A 23,360-nucleotide genomic window follows, 5' to 3' on the forward strand; every position below is an offset into this window, starting at 1 on the left:
TCGCTAAAATGCAGTATAAATCATCCAAATTCCCCACACTCGAATGTTTTATTTAAATGCGCATATCCCCTGAAGTTGATTCAGTCATAGCTTCCCTGTAGATAAGCACTGTTGAAACCCTCCTCCCATACATTTTAAAGTCAGTTGGTGATTGTAATGCACCACACTTTGTTGTCATCTACTTCTTTGTATACTCCCTCATGCTGCACAGATAGTCCTGTGATGCCAAAAACACGTCGAAAGTTTTCTATTTCTAGACCTACACTGACGCTTTTAGATAGACTAACAGTCACAGTATATGTGTTGGTGAAAAGCAGTACGCTTCTGCAACTTAACTGAGACTTGCCGACTTGAGGAACTTTTGATCTCTGTGTGAAATAGTTGAAAGACTGCAGGTCTGATAAATCTGGAAGATACTCTGTGGGTTGTTGCTGCTTTCCAGCTGGAGTTCATTGGCCTGGTGTAATACATAGGTATTATCGAGTACGTTTGGTTTTTCGGCCCACCCCTGCTGACTGCACTTTGTGATGTTCCTTTCACTACTTTATACAGAACTTAAATGATCTTTATTGGGCGAGAACAGTGTCAGGGAGGGGAATGTAGGGGGATTGGAGTGGGGAGGGAAGGGTGAGTGGACGGGAAGACGACATACGGATATGTATCTGCTGTAATATGACACCGGAAGAAAAGTACTGACAGATCCTGAGGGAGCGATTTCGCTCGTGCAGTCTCTTAACGGATGAACGCAGAAAAGGTTTCTAGATATGGGAGTGGAACGCAAATTTCATAATAGCAGAACCCCTTACTTTGCACTCGACAGCGAGTGTTCATGAGAGACAAAGGTATCGCCAGGAGTGCGGCAGAACATAATCTGACAGACAGGATGAGCTGATGATGCTGTAGTGTACAGGGACGTCTAAGTGTTGAGTGACTGTAGGATGGTACAAGATGACTTATGCAAAATTTCTGGTTGGTAAGATGAATTATAGTTAGATCCAAATGTAGAAATATTCGAATACAGAATTAGCAGCGCGCTGCTTGACAATCACGTCCATGAAATACTTAGTTGTGACGTTGCAAAGCAATGTGAAATGAAATGAGCATGTAAGGGTGCAGCGGAGAAGGTGAATGCTCGACTTCGGGTTGGAGAATTTTAGGAAAGAACGGTTCATTTGTAGAAGACAGAATATAGGACACTAGTACAATCCGTTCTTGAGCACTGTTTGAGTGTTTTGGATCCGCACAAGGTCTTATTAAGGCAAGACGTCGAAGCAATTTAACTGTGCAGCCAGAGTTGTTACCTCCAGGATCGAACAACATGCTAGTGTTATGGAGGTGGTTTGTGAACGAAAATAGGAACCCCTGTAGCGAACACGATATTATTTCTAGGAAAATTATAGAGGAAATTTAGAGAACCGACATTAGAAGCTGACTGCAGAACGATTTCACTGGCGTCAACGTCCATTTCGCTTAAGGAGCACTAACAGAGAAATTTGGGTGTCTGTGGAGTCATGGCGAAGAAGTGGGATCTAGAGAAGATAAGATCCAACAAAGAACAAATTACAGAAATGCTGTCACTTGAGTTTCTAAACACATTAAGAGACAAAGAACCACCTGATAATGTCAACGAGTACTGGAATATGCTGAAAGAAGAAGTCATCAAAGCAGGACAGCAAAATATAGGATATGTAAAAGGGAAAAGGGAAAAGAAACGATAGGTCACACAAGAAATGATTTCGAATGTGGAGGAGAGAAGAAAATTTAAAAACAAGAACACTGAAGGTGCAAGAAAGATGTACCGAAGGTTAAATAATGAACTGCAAAGAGAAACAGAGCGGGCTAGGAAAAAATGGTTAAGAGGAATGTAATGCAATCGAAGAACTGGACAGGAAGGGAAGATACGACTTACTGTACAACAGAGTAAAGACTATGACATGGGATTAAAACAGAGCAGGAAGTGCTACTATGGAAATTTTGAGTAAAGACGAAGAGGTAGTGTACAAAGATCGTGACGATGTCCTCCAGCGATGGGAAGAATATCTAAAAGAGCTATATGACACAGATCGCAAACCAGAAACTGTGGAACTTGAATTACTCAACAGTGTAAATGATGACCAGAAATGAAGGCCCAGCCATCATAATGGAAGAAGTGACGTCTGGCATGAGTGCAATGAAAAACGGTAAAGCAGTAGGTACAAATGCCGGGAGAAATATTAAAATGCTTGAAACAAGATGAAATAAGGGAAATATTGAGGTTATGAATAAAATATGTGACAGTGGTGAATAGCCTGAGGACTTTCTGACAAAACTAATGATTCCATTACCGAAAAAAAAACAAGGAATCAAGAAATGGAGTGAGCACGGGACAATCAGCCTCATTTCACATGCAGCCAAAATGATGTTAAGAATAATTAATAACCGACTTTAAAAATTAATGGAGGAGAATCTTGGCGAGGAGCAGTTTGGCTTTAGACGGAATACGGACACCAGAGATGCAGTGGGGCTCCTACGACTCTTGGGAGAAAGGTTTATTGAAAAAGGAAGAGACCTCTAAATGTGCTTCACCGATCTAGAAAAGGCATTTGACAGTGTGGCTTGGGGCAAGCTGGCGACTGTAATGAGAGAAAAGAGAGTGGACTGTAAAACCAGAAGATTCATTATATCTTAATCAAAAAGCCTCAGTTAAAGTGAGAGGAGAAAGTACAAACTGGATCGGACTAGGAAGAGGAGTAAGACAAGGATGCTGTCTATCACCTAACGTTTTCAATCTCTACTTGGAAAATATGATTGCCCAATGCAAATTAGATGACAAAGGAGTAGAAATTGAAGAAGAGTAGGGTGTTTGAGGTTTGCTGATGACATGGTCCTTCTAGCCACAGGGGAAAAACAATTACAGGATTTAATGGACAGCATTGACGCCATTATGGAATGAAAATTAACACAAAGAAAACAAAAGTATTGGCACTAGGAGAAAATAAAGAAATAAAAGTTATGCTGAATGGAGAAATATTAGAACAGGTGCTAAATTTTAAGTATCTTGGAAGAAGGATAGACACCGACTGGAAGTGCACCACAGAAATGAAAACAAGGATAGCAGTAGTAAAAGAGGCATTTTATAAGAAAAGGAGAGTTTTCTGCAGCAGTGTGGACAGAGAACTGAGGAAAAGATCAATTGTTTTGTATGGAGTGCTCTTCTGTATGGCGTGAAACATGGGTTTTGAGGAATAAAGACCGAGAAAGGCTGGAGGCTTCTGAGATGTGGACATGGCGGAGTATGGAAAGAATAAGTTGGATGGACAGAGTAATAAATGAAGAGGTATTGAGATGAGTGGGAGGGAAAAGACAGTTGCTAGATGTAATAAAGAGAAGAAAATGAAATTGGATTGGGCATATATTAATAAAGAATGACGGACTGATAAAAACATGTGTAGAAGGTTATGTAGAAGGGAAAACGAAGCGAGGAAGGAGGAGATTTCAGATACTGGATGACGTAATGGACGGTACAACATGCAGCAGCCGTAAGAAGGAGGCAATGGATCGCAGAAAATGGAGAGGCAAGGGACCTGCTAATATAGCAAATAACTGATGGTGATGGAGGCATAAAGAGAGTCGCTTTTCCCTCTCTGTATTTACGAGCGTAACAGGGAAGAAAATGACTAGTGATGGTGCAAGGCAACTTCCACCATGCACCATATTGCGACTTGTGTGGAGTTGTAGATGTACATCTGCATCTACACCAGTACTCCGCGTGACACCCGGCGGTGTGTGGCGGAGGGTTCTTGTAGCATCACTAAGTGAAAGTCTCTTTAGTGCGCTTGTCGCTTTGTCTATGTGTTCTGCAAACAAAACACAGTTTCCCTACAAGATTTTCTATTTGATCGTTCCTATTTAAGTTGGCCCTAATTGTAATACCTTGGCATTTAGCTTAAACGGCACCCTTTCAATTTGTGTGACTCATCGAGTAAAAGAAATTTAACGAGTTCCTTCTAGTTCTCCTGTGGATGACGTAACACTTTTCATTATTTAGAATCAAGTGCCACTTTACGCACTGCACCGGTACACTCTATAAATCATTTTGCTATTGCTTTGATCTTCTGATGACTTTACTAGATGGTAAAAGACAGCATCATCTGCAAACAATGGCTGCTCAGATTGCCTCCTAAATTGTTTTTATAGATTAGGAACAGCACAATGACTACAACACTTCCTTGGGGAAGGGCAGATACCACTTTTGTTTTACTCGACGACTTTCGCGAGCTCTCACCAGGCAGACAGGAATACGGCGGTCATCCGGATGAGAAGCGTCACGCTTCCCGTGGTTTGGCCGTCCTGCGGCAGACTTCCGCTGCGCCCGCCGTCATATTGAGCGCGCGCTCCCTGCGGCGCGCACTGCTTCTGTTTGCTCCCCAGTGTCGACAGCGGACAATGCAGCCGGCGGGCGTAATTGCCACAGTGGCAGCTCTGCTTGCAGCAAACGGGACCTACTCGGTGCTGGAGTGCGTCTGCAGGCACATGGACAAAAGCTCCGAGCTCAGTGCCGGTGAATATGTGCTACAGCGGTGCTACTGTCACCATCCCTGTAAGTGCTCTTTCCTGCTGTACGTATTGATAAGACGTTATGCACAGTCCACTTATCAAACACTCACAGGCGGCTTGGCTTACATATGCTGTTATTGAAAATTATACGTTTTCTGCCTGACAGTGAAGGACTATGTTTATTATGAGGACGCTCAGCTAGGTATCCACTCTTAAGGAATACGTATACAAATGACACTGGTGTAACAGGGTGACGAGAACTGAAGGAAAGTGATGGCATGCAACCGAATGCGAAACAGCCTGTCGTGGAGCTTATCGTAAAACTGGATGTCCTTTAAGGCGTTGGTGCAGATAGTGTTATAATATGTTTCATACACACTGAAAAGACAGATATCTGGAGGTACTATTCATCTGGTGGTTCCAGGTGGTACGAACTGCTATGTCACACACTTTCCAGGAGCGGTAGCTTGTTCTTTAGGAGTATGATATCTATGCACAGCCTAGTAATGAAGAAAAAACACCTATTTTCTGACGAGCTATTGGCCAAAAGCAGTGATCATACAATAGCTGTAGTTCTCTTACGTCTGTTCTCCCACTCTTGTCTTCTGTGACGTAAATATTCCCTACGGCCCCTGCCAAAATTACACACACGAGAAAGAATTAAAGGACGCAGAGCAATAAACAGCGTTCCAGCCATTTTACCATCTGGTTAATCAGTCAGCATAACTGTATACGAATGCGAATTGATAATAGATGATATTGACTGATCTGTCTTGGTACCTCTAATTTTCAGGGTCCCTTTCATGTACGTTTCCTCTTCAAATGCCGATTGGCTGCAGTTGAAAACAAGTTCCTTACTCAACGACGGGGTAAATTTGCTTATCTCATCTACAAATATTTCGGTCGATCCTGTAGTTTGCTGTGCATCGTAGAGTTGACACTTTCTTCGAAATTTCATTATCTCACGTCTCACACTTCTGTAGCACTGTTTGTCGCCATGCAAGCATCTACTACTTATCTTTAAATCTCTATAATGTATGTCGAGCATCCTTGAACTGCGCAAACACCAGTTTTTGTGATAAGTGCGCCTTGTCCTCCGTTGAATGTCAGTAGTTTTCCTTACACACTAACGGTCATATTTCAGCTGACTTGTTCAAAATTTGTTCGTAATTGTTCTTTTGCTATGCTGTCTGCGATTTTCCAAGTCCTTGGACAACGACTGTCCTTCACTACGTTTGACTGGAAACGGGAGCTGCGGCCCTCTGTCCGACAACGACGATGAACTACAGCACACCTGTTTCAGTACAACTTTCTAGTGCCGTGCACGTATCGCCATCACTGCACTCTCCTTGTACATTGTTCGCACAACACCACGCATTCCGCTGACTCATCCGCCACTTCTTTCTCACTCAACGAAATTTCTTGACTTCCTTTCTGATCAAATCTCGACTTTGGCTACTGTTAGTGAAGATATAACGCAATGTTTGCTTCGTTTATCGTTGCCATTGCTCTGCTTTGTATCAACAGCACTAGCACTATAGCACTGTCGTGAGTTACTCGTCGACTAAGCAGTTCAGCCACGCTCCGTAGCCTCGTGCTGTCGACATCGTTTGATAGCTCCAGTCCCGCCCACTGTTGGCATCATCAGCCAGTGTTGTGTTAGCATCGTGGGCAATATGTGGGCCGCCGAACGCTGTCACATCTGACATGCAAGTGCATGTCCGGCTTGTGTCTTTACCCGTAGCTTACAGCATACACGGAAAATAAAATGGGGTATTCGTAGGAGTTGACCAGGAAATCCAAATGTTACTTTTACAAACATTTACATTAAAAGAGCTGCAGGATGCCTTACTTCGGCTTTTCCACCTTTGCTTTACTTCGAGCTGAGGCAGCGGCTTTTGTACTTCATAGTTCTCTTCTAAGCTATAAGGTGTGTCACCTAGGGAGATATACCCCCGCAATCTCAATCCTCTACAGTAATTTTTATTTTGTGCTGAGATTTTCTTTTCCGCCAGTGTATTTCTAGCGACCATTGCCCTCGCTCCTCTCTGCTGAAGGAACGATCATCAACTTCCGCACGGAGGTTCCGAAGAGAAAGTGAACCTCATCAGTCCCCGGGTAATGCTTTCAGACATACACTTGCTATTTGAACAAGTTAAAATATCACACAATAAAAACTAAAGATGCAGAAACAATGATAACATACGAGGCAGAATCGAAGGACGATTGTTTCATTACATACAACCAGCTGTTTTCTGGGGCTTATAGAGTTTCCAGACTTATAGAGGTTCCAGGCTGTGGCTGGAGTGTGTTCCCACGGCCGGAGAACGCGAGCGGCCCGTGGCGCGAGTCGCCCAGTGCGGGGGTGGGGGCCGTGGCCCGCTGCGTGGGAGGCCGGCCTGCCTGCAGCCAGACACACAGGTCGGGGAGTACGTGGAGGAGGTGCGCCAGTCGGCCGTAAACACAGTTTCGCTTAATCACAATAGGAGTAGTTTCCTTTCGTTACGGTGATTGTCAGGGAAAGTCCCTCAGTCATTGGCCGTAACTGTGGCATTATTCCAGTACGGGAAGCTTCAAGTATCGCTGCACAGTTGACGGGGACAGGCTCTCGCGAGAATACATTGCAGGTTACGGAGAGCGCCAAGTGAGTCAGTCGGCCCTCAGACACGACGAGGCGGAGGTCTCCGTGTTGTGCCAGCAGCGTGGACTTCCCTCTGTACGAGTCAATTACGTTCATTGATATCAGGTGTGCATTACTCGATCGTTCACAGTGGTTAATTACAATAGACACACCGCAATGGCATCCCGATTTTTCGGTTAACAGTAGCAGCTGCCCACAGTCACATCAGAAGAGACTGTTTGTATGTTTACAGGCCGGTAGCCACACCGATTGCGAGACACGTTATCTGAATTAGCAGTCTCACTGGGCAGATAGGAAACTTTTAGAATGCTTGCTGGCGATATTACCTCACCGCCGATGTTCCCTCAGCTGGACTCTCTTTCGCTAAGTGGATATGACGTGTGTAGCCACGTGGGCTCTTTCTTTACAGAGACATTACGCTTTCTTCTTTATTTCTCAATTTTGCAGTCTGACTCATAGCTGGTGTTTTCACGCATTTCCTTAAAAAGACGTGAGTCGCTCTCGCCAGAGGGGATGAGCAGGCAGAATATCTTTTGTGTCTCCAGAGATTCTGCCGTAAACTTTCTTGCAGGTGAGAACAGATCAGCGCTTTTTAGTGCAAAGCCACTCTCTGCCACTCAGTGCCTTCATTGCTGCTTTATCTGCGGCGAGGAACCGTATGTCAGCCGCACTTGCATATCGGTCGACAATTTAAGTTCGATTATTTCTAAAATGATCTCAACATTTTATGAGTACTTAGCTATTACATTTGTTTTCTCCCTGCTCCGTAAGCGCTGAACGTTCGCACACAAGTACAAAGGGACAGAAGTGCAACTACTGCCTCGGAAGTGTACAGAACAACGAATGGCAGCGCCTCTGCTGCTTACCTAACGAGATACCCCGGGTAAACACGGCTACAGCTAAGAGGAAAATACAGCTCAGAGGCGGATCCCAGAGATTAAAGCGAGAGGAGAGTGGTATGCCGATTACATCATTGGGAATTCCAGCTTTTCTGGCTGCAGTTACTTGACTGTGACGCAGTACTTGGCAGGTAGACTGTGATGAGACAGGCTAAGTGTGCGGCGCTCCAGGAGATGAGAGTACAGAATGCCTGGGGTCGTCATTCACGGCCCAGCCTGGACTGGAGATCTGAAGTCACCAGGAAAGGCTCCCACCGGCTGCCGCTCCAGTCCGGAGCGCCCTGCCGCCTGCAGCCCAGTTGCCTCTCGGCCAGCCTGGAGTCTCCTCTCCAGCCCCGCACTGCCAGCTCTGACACCAACGTGAAACTGTATTTGCTCTGGCGTTCTGCAAAGATCTATGAGCACGGGTCCATAAGTCTTATTCCCAATCTCGCCAATCAAACCAGTTAACGATAAGTGTGATTTTCACTTAAATATTACTGTCTGCGCCTAGCCCGGTACATCACACGTTGCTGTGGTAGCGGTGCTAACTCTGTCAAACTGGGGCAGAACAGCATGGCTGACATGCGACATTAAATTATTTTGTTGAAAGGATGTCGAAAATATCGCAAGCGAGCTGTCTCAAGGACTCAGAAACGTAACAGCTGCGATCAGTGTAACCAATTACGTATTGTATACCGAGTGACTCCCCGTGAGATGGGCGAGAGTGCAACGTGGCATTCTCCGCTCTGCTCAGGGCCTCGATGCACGGATCGTCCACACCGATGCTGCAGTCAGAACCTCGGCTCATACGGAATGACGGCACAGTGTCCAGTGTTGTACTCTCGGCGCAGCTCTTGCCGCTTCCTCGTGAAGGGGAGCCGCAGCAGTGGCCGCCGTGCTGACAGTCAGCTGACTTGTTGACCTTTTGCTTGTAAAAGTGTGCAGCACACCTCACGCCGTGTCGATTATCGTTGGCTGCAGCTCTCTTAGTGTTTCACTTTCAGTAGCTGCTAGTACTGATGTGCATATGAGTAGCCCAGGGAAGTTCGTGAGTCAGAGTGCAGACCTCGAGGTGACTGAAGAACGTTTTGCAGTTTTGTCACCGGCGTTCACAACGTGCGAGAGACTGGAGCAGCCACCGCCCACGTGGTCAGCTGCGCAGCGCCTGGCAGACCGCATCTGGGACTCCGGACTGCCGCCGCCGCCAGCAGGTGGAGCGGAGGAGGGAGGGGGATGCGCCGGCGCCCTGGCGCAGCTCCGCCGCCTCACGTGGGACGAATCCGTGGAACTCATCGAGGAGGTCGACTGCCGGATCGCTGACGACTGTATCGACTCCCGCTGTGTACCGAGGTATGTAGACCACTCGACGCCATTACTACTAACCGTACAACTAATTCTTTCCTTAAATTTATTCTCAATGCTGTCACCTACTTTTCCTATTTTGCGATACTAACTATCTGTCAATAAGGGCACATTTGTGAGACCCAAAGAGGAAGCGCGCTAATACCTTCTGCCGCCGCCTCTTCTGTTGACACTTTCCACCGAGCAGTCAATGGAAAGTGCCTCGTGGCATACGTCTCTCTCCGCTCGCTGTCTCCGCATATCGCTACAGCAGAGAGTAAATCATCTGATGATGACAGTCAAAGACTGAAAGCGGTAACTAACAATAAAAGCTTTTCATCCAGACTGCTTGCCTTACTAAAATTGAATTTATATTCCTATTTCCCAACCGTATTATCAAAAATCAATAAAAGTACAGCGTCGTTTGAGATGACAACAGCTGTAGCTCGATATCGTTGTTAGTTGTAAATTAGTTCAAAAGTGAACAATAAACACTGCAAGTGGCTAAATTAATTACTTTTCGAAAGAAGCAATTATAGAGCCAACACCCTGCACCACCAGAATACAGTAATACTCAACAACATTTGCTATATATACGTAATTAAAATCTCTAACATGGCAGCAGTCAGCAACAGTAAAATTATGGAAGCCATAGGAATCGAACAGCCAACCAGTGGCACGTCAGATGTTTATTCACACTTTTACCTTGCTTTACTGTACCTTAGCATTTATATGGGTCATCTTAGTGTTGACTGAGCTTTATGACCTGTTTTCTCTTTTCACACAATAAGTTTACAGATATTACTACTTCTTCCAAGGAAGAAAGGTTTATATCTGCTTAAACCTAGGTAAGGATTCGAATAAACTTGTGAAGTACAACTAGCTGGTGCATGATTCCCATTCTTTCCATACATCATTAACTTATAGTAAGACAGTCACATTCAAGCCAACTTTTGCTTCAAGGATCATGAAATGGCATCACGGTATTACCGCCTCTAGCCTCGAAGACTTCGTCAACTCGGCGGGGAAGAGAGTTCCGAAAGTTTCTTCAGATATGCAGCATCTGCCCGAGGCCTCCCACTGCTGCATCAGATCCCGCAGAGCTACCAGTGTGTGTGGATGTCGGCTGCCACGTCTCAGCCGCTGTTCCAGACAGTACCGTACAACGTCTGCGGCTCTGAGACCGGGTTGTCTAGTGGTCGCCTCGAGGTGCTGTAGGGCGCCGGAGTGTTCGTGAAACCGGTAGTGTATGCACGCAACCCTGGGAACACGACTGTGTGTGTCATCTTCTACAATGCAAGTGTCCAGAGAATAGGGCAACACTTCGTCACCGACAATGTTGAAATATAACGTTGGTGACTGAATCCAAGTCACGGCGACAGAACACCCCTATGACACCATGGAACCACCAGTGGCTTGAACTGCATCCTCTGTAGGCCGTCGGTCCCATCGCCACCTCCATAATTCAGAAGAGGCGAAATCGCGCGACTCGTGTGACGCACCTCCGCCCAGCCACTGTCCGTCTCTGTGTCGTTTGGCCCACTCAAGACGCGCAGCTGTGTGTGTGTCTGTGTGAGCGACGGCCGCTGACTCCAAATGTCGAGTCTATGCAGCCGCCTTCCGAACAATTGCTAGGCAGCTGGTTCAGATGGAGCTGCTTTGCCAGGCATTGGCAATCGCCAGTCACTTGGAGTGACACTCGTCAACAGCCCTGTCGGCTAGGATCTTTTTACGCCAGTGCCTCACATCACTACGAGTGGTTCACTATTCGTTGCAGATACTTGGACAGTCCACATTGATAGACCAACAAATCGTCTAAGTTTACTAGTGGTGTGGTCGTGGACATGTCGAAACGCAAAAATTCCTTTCTACCAATTCTCGACATCTCCACGTCGACGCAGGTGACCGCCTGATCCCACGCGAGCGACTGGCACGTACACACCGCGATTGTCACCTCACCGTCACCACTGACGTCAACAGTGGAGCGTCACGTGACCGCCTGGTTCCTCCCCTGCAGCACGGCATCCAGCCCTCCAAAGCGACCTCTGTGCTCAATTAAGTGGAGGCATATCATTTCGTCTGATGGGATTAGTTCATGCTTTCCAGAAGCTCTGCGTTTTATACACTTTTAGCCAACACTTAAACCCTGTATGATAAGCATCAGGTGGGAAATAACTTTGTAGTTGGCGACTTCAAGCACACTTTGTTCGTTGTTAATTTCACTCATAAATGGAGTACCATAATCGGTGGATTACTTTCTTTCTACAAACACAAATTTCCAATCTTAGTTCCTCATTTGCATATAATGCCATTTTAATATCATAAAGGAAAACGTTCCTGATGTTCTGCAACTACTATTTACATAATCACGGACTAGGATTCATGTTCTTATGCTGAGATATGATGGGTTGTGATTAAATTCGTAACATCTGCACAACATTGGGAAAATGTTTCCGTTGTGATATTATTTTCGTGCTCTGTCGATCATCGAACGATAATTCATTTACTTAGTTTCATTTTCTGTCAAATATGGTAATGTCTCCGTCATACACACATGAAAAAAAGTTTTGCATCACCCCAGTTCCCAGAACTGCTGAAGATAGACGTTGATTGTGGATATTGAATCACAGTTACAGTCCCTTCGACTGTTCAGAGATGTCACTAAATCCGCCCAAAGACGTAAACAACCGTGCATGAACAGCGCTTATTAGACGGAAGGGATCCGACAGTTGCAGTCATTCCACCAGGAAGGAGGTACACGGCTGGTGTTGTCTGTAGTTCAACCATGCCTAGACGGTCAATACCGCGGTTCGATCGCGTCCGCGTTGTTACTTTGTGCCAGGAAGGACTCTGAACAGGAGAAGTGTCCAGGCTTCTTGGAGTGAACCAAAGCGATGTTGTTCGGACATGGAGGAGATACAGAGAGACAGGAACTGCAAACCACATGCCTCGCTCAGGCGGCCCAAGGGCTACTACTACTTCATTGGATAACCGCTGCCTACGGATTATGGCTCGGAGAAACCCTTACAGCAACGCCACTATGTAGAATAACGCTTTTCGTGCAGCCACAGGACGTCCTGTTACAACTGAAACTGTGCGCAATCGGCTGCATAATGCGCAACTTCACTCCCGACGTCCGTGGCGAAGTCCATCTTTGGAACCACGACACCGTGCAGCGCGGTATGTGACCCGCCAACCAATCTGAGGGATCTACGCCGATTCGCCGTTGAGGAGTGAGACAATCTGGACCAACAGTGCCTTGAAGGACTTGTGGATAGCACGCCACGACGAATACAAGCATGTATCAATGCCAGAGGACGTGCTACTGGGTATTAGAGGTACCAGTGTGTACAGCATTTGGACCATCACCTCTGAAGGTCTCGCTGTATGGTGGAACAACGTGCAACGTGTGGTTTTCTTGACCACTAAAAAGGGCGGAAATGATGTTTATATTGATATCTATTCCAATTTTCTGTACAGGTTCCGGAACTCTCGGAACCGAGGTGATGCAATCTATTTTTTTATGTGTGTATTAAGCAGTGAAACACATCTCAACATATCCATATCTTACTAAGCGAGCTAATAAGATTGCTGAAACGTTGATCTGTCACATTCTAAAGGGTAATTAGATTAGGAAGGAAGACTCTAAAGCAGTAGATGAGTTGTCCTATTCAGGCAGCCACATAATTGTTTGCAGCCGAAGTAGACAGGACATAAAATACAGACTGGCTAGGGCTTGGAAAACATCTCTGGAAGAGAGTAATTGTTTTGCTGTTTAACATAAATTTAACCTTTACGCTGTAATTTCTTAAGGTACTTGTTACGAGTGTAGTCTTGTATGGAGTGAAACATGGATGTTAAGCAGCTGACACAAGAGGAGAATATGAGGTACTGAGACGTAGTGCTAGGGCAAACTGCTGAAGAATAGGTGTTTAGATGGTTTAATTAATGAGAAGATACTGAATCGAATTAGAGACAGTAAAAAATATGCCACAAGTGGACTGAAAGAAGGGATCAGTTGACAGAACACCTCCTGGGACGTCAGCGAATCGTCCGTTTGGTAATGGAGAAGTAGTGTGGGGAGAGAAACTTGTAGAGGGACACCGAGTAATGAGTACAGGAAACAGGTTCAGATGAATGCAGGCTGCAGTAGTGTTTTGGAAGTGCAGGGGCTCGCACAGGATACTGTAGCATGGAGAGCAGCATCAAACCTGTCTTCGAACTAACAATGACAAAGACAAATAACTACAACAATTGTAATGATAACAGAAATAGAGTTATTTCACATCAATCTGAAACCTGAATCTTGCTGGCAGATGGAAACTGTGTGTCAGGCCGGCACTCAAACCCAGTCCTCCTCCTTCTGCGGACACTTCTCACACCAACTGTAGTATCGAGATATGAACAACAATGTGGGCATTGTCGGTCCGCCTTGATGCAAAATATTTTTGTTGTTCATTTATTTATTTATTCATTGCCCATGTTACTTTCAGAGACAAATATCGCCATCAATGTAATACATGCAGAAAATAGCACAGCCATAAAACGGTGTAAAACGTTATAAATATTTACTGTTTCTTTTTAAATATTGTGTTCTGTGGGTACACTCATAATAGCTTATTTATTATACATTACAGCGTGGTTTTAAGATTCTTGTTGGTGTTTGGGGCATATTTTCTGTGTTTTTCTGTTGCCGTTTTTCTCAACATAAATCATGTCATTTGCAACTGTGTGAGCGACTATTACTAAACAAATACGAAAACGTGAACTTACGTATGTCAGCGTTATGCGGTTGGGATTACGGTAGTGTTGTGGGTACAGTTTTGGTGTGTACTAGGTTGTTACATAGTTTCTCGTGTACTCATGTTCACTGGACGGCTTGCAGCTAGGTCTACACACAGAAATACATAACCGTCGCACTTCTTTCATAATGCATAACGTTACGCCAACTTGCCGCTGGCGTGTCTCGTGAGAAATGTATCACACCTTGCGAGAAGGTTATGAAAATTTAAGCGCGAGTTCTGACGACTTCCGTTCCTCATTTATGTGTCTCTGTCTGATGGGCGAGTGGTTCTTTTGCAAGTGTGTGCTTTCTGTTGTGTGTCGTGCGTCAGTTCTCTCAGAGCAGTGAAGATTGTGTCGTTGAAAGGTGTTGTTTCTCCGTTTATTACGTTTTTCCCTTCCGCTATTGCTTTTTGTATGTGATAATTTTCTTCTGTTGTTGTTGGTATAAACAGAAAAACTTCTGGAATAGAATATAATGACCAACCTAAGTGATTACCCAACACAAAGATATCAAAGGAACCCAGAGACATTAATAGAAAGCATCACACGGATAATCACACAGAACCAGACAAAAAGAATGATAAAAAGGAGTCCTAAAGCTCCACTCTTAACAGGCCTCCCAAAGGTCCACAAACTTCTCACTCTAGTCAGGCCAGCGGTGGACTTCAGAGAGACACATGTACACATTCCTAGAGAAAACATACACATACACAAACAACAGAAGCTTCAAAACGCCAGAAGACATAATAGAGAAAATTAAGAACATCCCCCAACAGCAAAACTTGTATCTTCTGACATTACATCCATGTACACACACATACTCACAGAAGAAACTATAAACACTATAGAACAACAGCTAAAGTACAAGAAATTCCCAGAAAGACAAATAAATGAAATCTCATCCATTCTTAGTCTAATCACTGAACAAAACTATTTCACTTTCAGCAACAACTTCTGTTTGCAAGAAGAGGGGCTAGCCATGGGATATCCCCTCAGTGGGAAATTAGTAGGCATAATCTTGGATCGTATAGAGAACACAATATTCAACAACTTTCTAAAACAAGATGAGTACAAAATAATTGACTGGTACCGATACGAGGATGACATAATTGTCTTATAGATGAAACACGAAACAGTTGAAGAGCTACACAGTAACATCAACACAGTACTACCTCAGACCCACTTCACAAAGGAAAGAGAAAAAAAAAAACAAGAATCCAAATTTCCTTAATCTTACAGTTACAAGAAACAAGCACCAAAATTATTTTTCCATCTTCAGGAAACCCACATCCCCAACCACTGCTACCCTTATCTCATCCAACCACCATACATTCAGTAAATATGCCAACTTTGCACATATACTCCACAGGATAAACAGAACACGTCTTAAGCTGAAGAGTACACACAGGAACTAAATATAATCAAACACAGCCGGCCAGAGTGGCCGAGCGGTTCTAGGCACTACAGTCTGGAACCACGCGACTGATACGGTCGCAGGTTCGAATCCTGCATCGGGCATGGATGTGTGTGATGTCCTTAGGTTAGTTAGGTTTACGTAGATCTAAGTTCTAGGGGACTGATGACCACAGCAGTTAGGTCCCATAGTGCTCAGAGCCATTTGAACCATTTATAATCAAACAAATTGCTGTTGAAAATGACTACAAAACAGATATCATAAACAAGCTCAACAGCAAGGTAAATATGAAACATAAAAATAGTGGCCACCCACTCAAAAGCACAAGCAAAGAATCTGAAAACCCACAGGCCAAACACACAGACAACACGGCAGACCACATCACTCCAGGAAACGGGAACATATGGTACACACTGACATACAGTAATAAAATATCACATAGAACTGGAAACATCTTGAAGAAGCAAGGGATCCCAATAACATTCTAAACAAACAACATAGTTCATAAAAGGCTAAGACCAGACAAAAGAATCTCAGAAAAATTCAGCATGCTGGAATATACCAGCTCACATGTAACTGCTATCAGACCTAACCCATAGAAGAAACAATCAAAAATATCCGAACGAAGTACACAGAGTCCTAAAAAGTGACAGCACACATTCAACTTTCGCAAGACACCCAATGAACAAAAACTGCACCTCTACTAATATCGAAAGTGATCTACACATAACAGAATGCACACACACGCAAAAAGACATAAACGAAGAACAGAAGTCGTCAGAACTTCCGCTACAATTTTTATAGCGTCCTTGTAACATGCGATAGATTTCTCGCGACACATGCTAATGGCAAGATGGCGTAATGTTTTGGATTATGAACGAAGTGCGAAACTTACGTTTTTCTGTGTGTAAAATTAGCTTAAAGCCGTGCCGCGAACGTAAGTACACGAGAAACTATGTAACAACCGAGTACACATCAAAACTGTATCCACAACACTGCGGCAATCCCAACTGTATGACGCTGACATACATAAGTTAATGTTTTTGTTTTTGTTTAGTAATAGCCGCTCATACATTTGCAGATGACATAACCTATGCCGCGAAAAACGGCAACAGAGGCACACAGAAAATATGCCCCAAACACCAGCAACAATCTTAAAACAATGCCGTACTGTATAATAAATAAGGTATTATGAAAGTACTCACGGAAAACAGTATTTATAAAACAAACAGTACATATATAATAATGTTTTACAGTGTTTTATAACTATGCTATTCTCTGCATGTTTTAGATATAAAGACCCCATGACCCATTAATGAAGGCGACATTTGTCGCTGAAACAAGATTGGGGAATAAATAACGAAACAACAAAATCGTTTTGCATCCAGAAGGACTCACAGTTCCTTTTTTTGTATGCACACATCATCTGGAAGAGTTCCAAATAAAATTATTCTATGGAGACATGACTCACGACTTGTACTCACAGCTTCAGTTTTGACATTTTCTTTTCTCCGGCACCTCGTTCTCGGAATGATAAGATGTAAGCCACGGCATTTTGGTATGCATGTTCCTGTCTTGGAAGAGGCGTATGAAGAACTGGAAAGAAGACAGGACGACAGGCAACTCCTAAGGATAGCTAAAGGAAGAGATAAGGCGACCAAGGACATAACATCAGTGAGGCCGATAAAGGATAAATCAGGTGTAGTATTATACGACCTTGAGGAAATCCTGAATCGGTGGTGGGAGTACTTTCAAAGGCTATTGAATGAGGAAAATGTATGAGAGAAGTATGAGTAAGGAGATATAAATGATAGAATGACCCAAAGTATAAGTAGGAAAGAAGTCCAACATGCGATGAAGAAAATGAAAAATGGGAGGCCCTAGGAGCTGACCAAATCCCAATAGAAGCATGGAGAAGTATGGAAGAACAGCGTACTGATATTCTCTGGGATCTAATGCAGAAGATCTGGAAAGGAGAAAGAACGCCGCATGTGTGGAGAAGCAGTATACTTCTATATTAGGGCAATTATAGAGTGATAAAAGTGATGTCCCACACAATGAAGATCTTGGAAAGGATATTTGAGAAGAGGGTGCGTCTAGAAACCGACGTATGTAAAGAACAGTTTGGATTTATGCCGGGAAGAGGAAAAACCAACAAAGGATGCGAAAAATCTATATATTAACCTGCAAGGAGAACAACCGATGATCAAGAAATTTAAATACCTAGGCTCTTACATGAAAAGTAATGGAGGACTGGAGGTCGAAATACAGCAGAGGATAAACAGTTATGGATGAACTGGAGAAAACTGAGCTGAGTACTGTGTGATAAGAAAGTTAGCTGCAGAATGAAAGGAAAGTTTTACAGGTCTGTGGTGAGGCCTGCGATGCTGTATAGTGCAAAAACTTGCCCAATTACAAAAGTCCAAGAGAAAAAGATGGAAGTGGCTGAAATGAGAATGATAAGGTGGATGAGTGGGGTGACACGAAAGGATAGACTAAGGAAAGTGTACACCAGAGGAACAGTGAAAGTGGAGCCCATAGGGAAGAAGATCCAAGAAAGTAGTTTGAGATGATATTTACACATGCAGAGAAGAGGGGAGTATTACGCGGGGAGAAGAGTTGAAGACCTAGAAATCGAAAAATCAAGGAGAAGAGGAAGACCGAAACTGAGGTGGAAAGACAAGGTTGCAGGAGACCTGCGGGAGAAAAGATGGCTCAGAGAAGAAGCACTGGATAGGAATTTATGGAAGAGAAGGATCCAGCAAAACAACGCCGACCCCACATGATGCGGGAAAAGGCTGATATGACGATTATGAGGATGACAATGATGTTCCTGTCATTTCTTTGGAATGATTTGGGCAAACAGTAGCAAGCGTAAGTCACAATAGACGGATCAGGTATCCTTGTTTGACAAACAGTTTACGGGCTTTTCAAATCGCTGCTTCTAACACTCTGACCTTGTATACAGGATGATGCTGGCTGTGTAATTCCCACCAGATGTTCTGATTATGTTACTTCGTGATCTTCCTAAATTACTTCAGGCAAATGCCCAGATGATTCCTTCCAGGACCTCACGGCCAACTGTCTGCTCATCCCCGTTAAACTAGACTTACGGGTGTCCACATGCCTCTATATACATGTTTTCAGTTGTCAACCTGTGAAGCAACCGATGCCCAGTTTTCATCAAAGATGGATCCTCGAAGGAATAAAATTGCACTGCACCTGCTACACGAACCGGGACGAGGGTGCTCAGACCGCCTGATGGTGTCAGAACCCTCTCCACACTCGTCACGTGAGCTCGCGAGGGCCGCCTTCCAGGACTGTGGTGGTACAGGCCCGAGGAGCGACGGCTCGGCCAGTGTGTGGGCAGCACGACGAGGGCAGGCGCGTCCCGGGGGAGCTGCGGGGCTCCTGCTGCACATGTCGGACATTAATGATCTGGCAGACGTAGTTAACAGTCACTGCACAGACGGTGAAGTTGTCTGTACCAAAGTGAACATGGTCAGGGAAGGAGGGGAAATGTTGGATTCTGCTCGCGACGACAACGCACAGGAGGTCGCGCAGTCAGGATTTATAAGTGGGCATCTGAGGCTGCCGTCGAATGACAGTACAGGAAAATAGCTAAAATAAAGAGGATATATTTCAGTGCACACTGTGCAAGGAGCGCGCCCAGAGATGGAAGTTACCAGGTTTAGGCCATTCTAGGAGGCCAAACTACTAATTGAAGATGGCAACGGAAGGGGAGGCGATTCACATTAACTGATGTTGGTGGCCGTTCATGGAACGTCTCCCAAGAAAGACGTCTGTTCTGCTCGAGGTCTGGATCACGAGAGAGAGAAGCAACCGTGTTCTGCATTGCAGAGTGCTCCAGTGTCCACACACGTGACCTGTATCCCACACACGCTACTGGGTAAAACCGATGGCGTGAATCCACTAGCAGTCTCAGCACAGGGCTCAAGGCGCCTCTTGTCAGCGGCTTCAACTGAACAGAACTGCCACAGGCAGGCAGCTTCTGTCACGTAGGCACAGCGTAAGTTGCTCTGGGAGAAAACTTGTAATGATTTTATTGGGCCTTTGAAGTAAATTCTTTAAACCATTTCACTAAAATATTCCTTTACTGGCTATCAGCACGTCCAAAAGTACTACCTCAAAGCAAAAGCACCGCATGTACCTAATCACATCTGGATAAGATCTTAACCTTCGAGCTGGACAGTGTCATTTATCACAAATTTCTTTCTATATGGATTGTTAACTGTCTTACGCATTTTCGAGAACTGCTTGAAACTTTTCACATGTAAGCGCTGTTCTCCCATGCCTTTTGCTAAAGAAAGCTGCGATCTGAGCTGCAACTTAAGGTAGTAGAGGAGCTTTTACTTTTTCTCTCGTCCACATGTCACACGCCGTCCTCTTTTCTTGGTGGCAGGCTACCCAAGTGTTTCAACCCACGGATCTTTGAATTTCTCTAGGAAAGTTGCTACGTCGACAGGAAGTGAGGCAACCTTATCTGTTTTGACTAGCTGAAGCCTCGCAAGGGAAAATGCTAAGTCTTTCAACGAAAATGCTCCTTTTCTGGATTTACCTCATTTTCGTCGAAAATGATTTGAGCTCTTATTCCAGCTATATCCATTACAGAATAGGATACGACCAGTGGCCATCTTCTTGTGACTCATGCTATGGAATACGCTCTTCCCATTTGATCGACTATGTAGACCCCTCCATTTGTCACATTGTAATAACTGCCTTATTGCAACAAGTTTATCAGTTGCTCTCCCTTCTTGTCTTGAGCTTTTGTCGTCAAAACGGATGCAACGTAAAAGGAACAGCAGTCCTCTATAGCTCATCACAGCTCCCGTAATATCCATATTTCTGCCATCTGCTTTCCACAGTTCGACAACATTAGTGTGGCTGGCTTGCGTAATCCCAGAGAGGTAAAGCAATCCCAGTAATGCCATTATTTCTTCATCTGTAGTGTTTTTAGCACCCCTTTCTCTTGAATACTGTACACTTTCTTTTTTAGACTGAGTACAGAAGAGTGTGTACTTAACATTTTGTCAATCGTTTCCAGGCTAAGTACTGTCCATTTCACTTATGACCTTTCTGGATACACTTTCTGACCCAGGAAATATTTTTAGAATATTCTTTCCTTCTGTTTTTATGACTACATTAGCGCATAATTGATTCCATTTTCATTTTTCTCTGTCCTAATAAAAATATAAACAGTGGAGAGCGTCTGTTCGCGGTCATCGTCTGAATTGTGTTCCCGTTCGGGATCCGAACCTCGGTCACGTCGTGTGGCCAACTGTTCCTCTTCTTCCTCAGCGTCATTGCCAATTTCCTGGCCTGATTCGGTGTCGAACCCTGGGTCCTCGTCGAGTGGCCACGCAGCCTCCTCGTTGTCGGCTAGCTTTGTTGTGGCCTGTACAGGGTGGCAGGGCCCGCTTGTGGACAAAAAGTAACGAGATGAGAGTGAAAGGAACGCCACTTACACGACTGGGCGCGTTGTGTACCTTGTATTCTAAGACGGCACACGCGTTGTTTGTTTTACGTTTCTGCTGCTCACTTGGACTACACAACTTACCACTGAGCTAGCTGAAGCTATAATGAAGGTATAGGTACGGCTGGCAATTTTATAACATCAATGCAATTTTTTTATTTATTATGCAGAGAATTGGACAAGACAATGCCATTTGCGGGTGGCGCATGATATGCATAGTCGCGCTCAATCGAGAGTTAAACTGCAGTGAAGACTGAAAACTTCCTTTACTTGTTTGTAAACGTAAAACTGTGCACTTAAAAAATAAGCAGATAATAGTTATCCTACACCTGCCATACCAGTGAGTAATATTTGGAATCAGTCGGTTTACAGAAACACGTAGATGTACGAAACACAGAAACCTGTACTGGCATTCGCAATTATTCCCTTAAAGCCTACCTGTAAATAAAAATTATTTGAAAACGTCCTGCCTTCAACTAAACACAGTTTCTTCTTTTTCACCCATACATGTTTCGGCGAAGCTTTACCGTCATGAGAGGTTCCCTTCATTTTTCTGTCGAACAAAGAATATATTCAAACTTCCTGGCAGATTAAAAATGTGTTCCGGACCGAGACTCGAACTCGGGACTTTCGCCTTTCGCGGGCTACCCAAGCACGACTCACGCCCCGTCGTCACAGCTTTAATTCCGCCAGTACCTCGTCTGCTACCTTCCAAACTTCACAGAAGCAGGAGAGTCCTGCCAACCTTGCAGAAACTAGCACTCCTGGAAGAAAGGATATGGCGGAGACATGGCTTAGCCACAACCTGGGGGATGTTTCTAGACGAAATTTTCACTTTACAGCGGAGCGTGCGCTGATATGAAACTTCCTGGCAGAATAAAACTGTGTGCCGGACCGAGACTTGAACTCGGGAACTTCGCCTTTCGCGGACAAGCGCTCTACCAACTGAGCTACCCAAGCACGACTCACGCCCCGTCCTCACAGCGTTAATTCGCCCAGTACCTCGTTAAGTCGTGTTTGGGTAGCTCAGTTGGTAGAGTGCTTGCTCGCGAAATGCGAAGGTCCCGAGTTCTAGTCTCGGTCCGGCACACAGTTTTAATCTGCCAGGAAGTTTCATATCAGCACACACTCCGCTGTAAAGTGAAAATTTCGCTGTAGAAACACCCCCCAGGCTTTGGCTAACCCATGTCTCCGCAATATCCTTTCTTTCAGGAGTGCTAGTTTCTGCAAGGTTCGCAGGAAAGCTTCTGTGAAGTTTGGAAGCTAGGAGACGAGGTACTGGAGGAATTAAAGCTGTGAGGACGGGGCGTGAGTCGTGCTTGGGTAGCTCAGTTCGCGTGGCCAGCAGTCTGGCTTTAGCTGTCGCCGGGGTCGCACGCTCCCCAAGTTTGCTCCGTGAACGTTCAGTGTTTCCGCCAGTGTTTTCGTGTTTCGTGACTGTTAATCGGCTATTTGCACGTGAATTAAGTGTTACAAATTAAGCTATTGGTCTTCGTTCATGTCGTCTTTCTACGTAGTGCTGTTGGGATTTCGGCGTTGTCCGATATTTCTTCGCTGCAGAACACCATGGCAAACTCCGTGAGAAAAAACACCGTGATTTTCACCTTCGACAAGTACACCCGTCCAGTACAGCCCTCTGCACTTGAAATACACGACTGGATTACCGAGTTATTTGGAATTCATCTTGAATCTGTTCATACCATGCAGCTAGACTCTGATGAACACTGCATTTTTGTTAAGTTTAACGATTCCGTGAGTGTAGACCGCTTTCTGGAAAAATTTGGTTATGAAACGGAATTTATACACCGTGATGGTACTACTGTAAAACTCAGGAATTCCGAGTCTGTAATTAGAAATGTTAGGGTTTTGAATATTCCCATAGAAGTAGACAACTCCAAAATTAAAGATGTCCTTTCAAAGTGTGGGGTTGTCAGGCAAATAGTCAACGAAAGGTGGGCTTCGCATTTCAAGCTGCAGTGCTTTAACGGCATTCGCTCCGTGGAGATGGAAGTGAAGGCAAACATTCCCTCCCACATCGTTGTTAACGGGCACAAGGCGCATGTTATTTACTAAGGCAAACCCCTACATGTCATGTATGTAACGATTCAGGTCACCTCCGTGAGGACTGCCCTCGCCGTGTTTTTGTGCTAAAAAATAACCTTACGCAACGCCGGAAATTAACATTCAACGATTTGTTGCCAGCCAGTAATACAACAGATGCGGCGGCTGTCGTGGATCCTGTTACTACCTCTGAAAATGTTGCACTTA

General features: G+C 44.6%; 1 protein-coding gene across 1 annotated transcript in view; it reads left to right on the forward strand.

Annotated features, from left to right (window-relative positions):
• The first annotated feature begins 4,412 nt into the window (after nt 1-4,412).
• The window catches only part of LOC126426878 (uncharacterized), an 88,974-nt gene continuing 70,026 nt past the window's right edge, over nt 4,413-23,360 (forward strand). The window contains exons 1-2 of the mRNA XM_050088921.1: nt 4,413-4,579; nt 9,153-9,408. Coding sequence (XP_049944878.1) covers nt 4,426-4,579; nt 9,153-9,408 — 410 coding nt within the window. The 5' untranslated portion in view covers nt 4,413-4,425. The remainder of the gene's footprint in view (nt 4,580-9,152; nt 9,409-23,360) is intronic.

Source organism: Schistocerca serialis, chromosome 11, assembly GCF_023864345.2.
Source record: "Schistocerca serialis cubense isolate TAMUIC-IGC-003099 chromosome 11, iqSchSeri2.2, whole genome shotgun sequence".
In the NCBI taxonomy this organism is placed as follows: Eukaryota; Metazoa; Arthropoda; class Insecta; order Orthoptera; family Acrididae; genus Schistocerca; species Schistocerca serialis.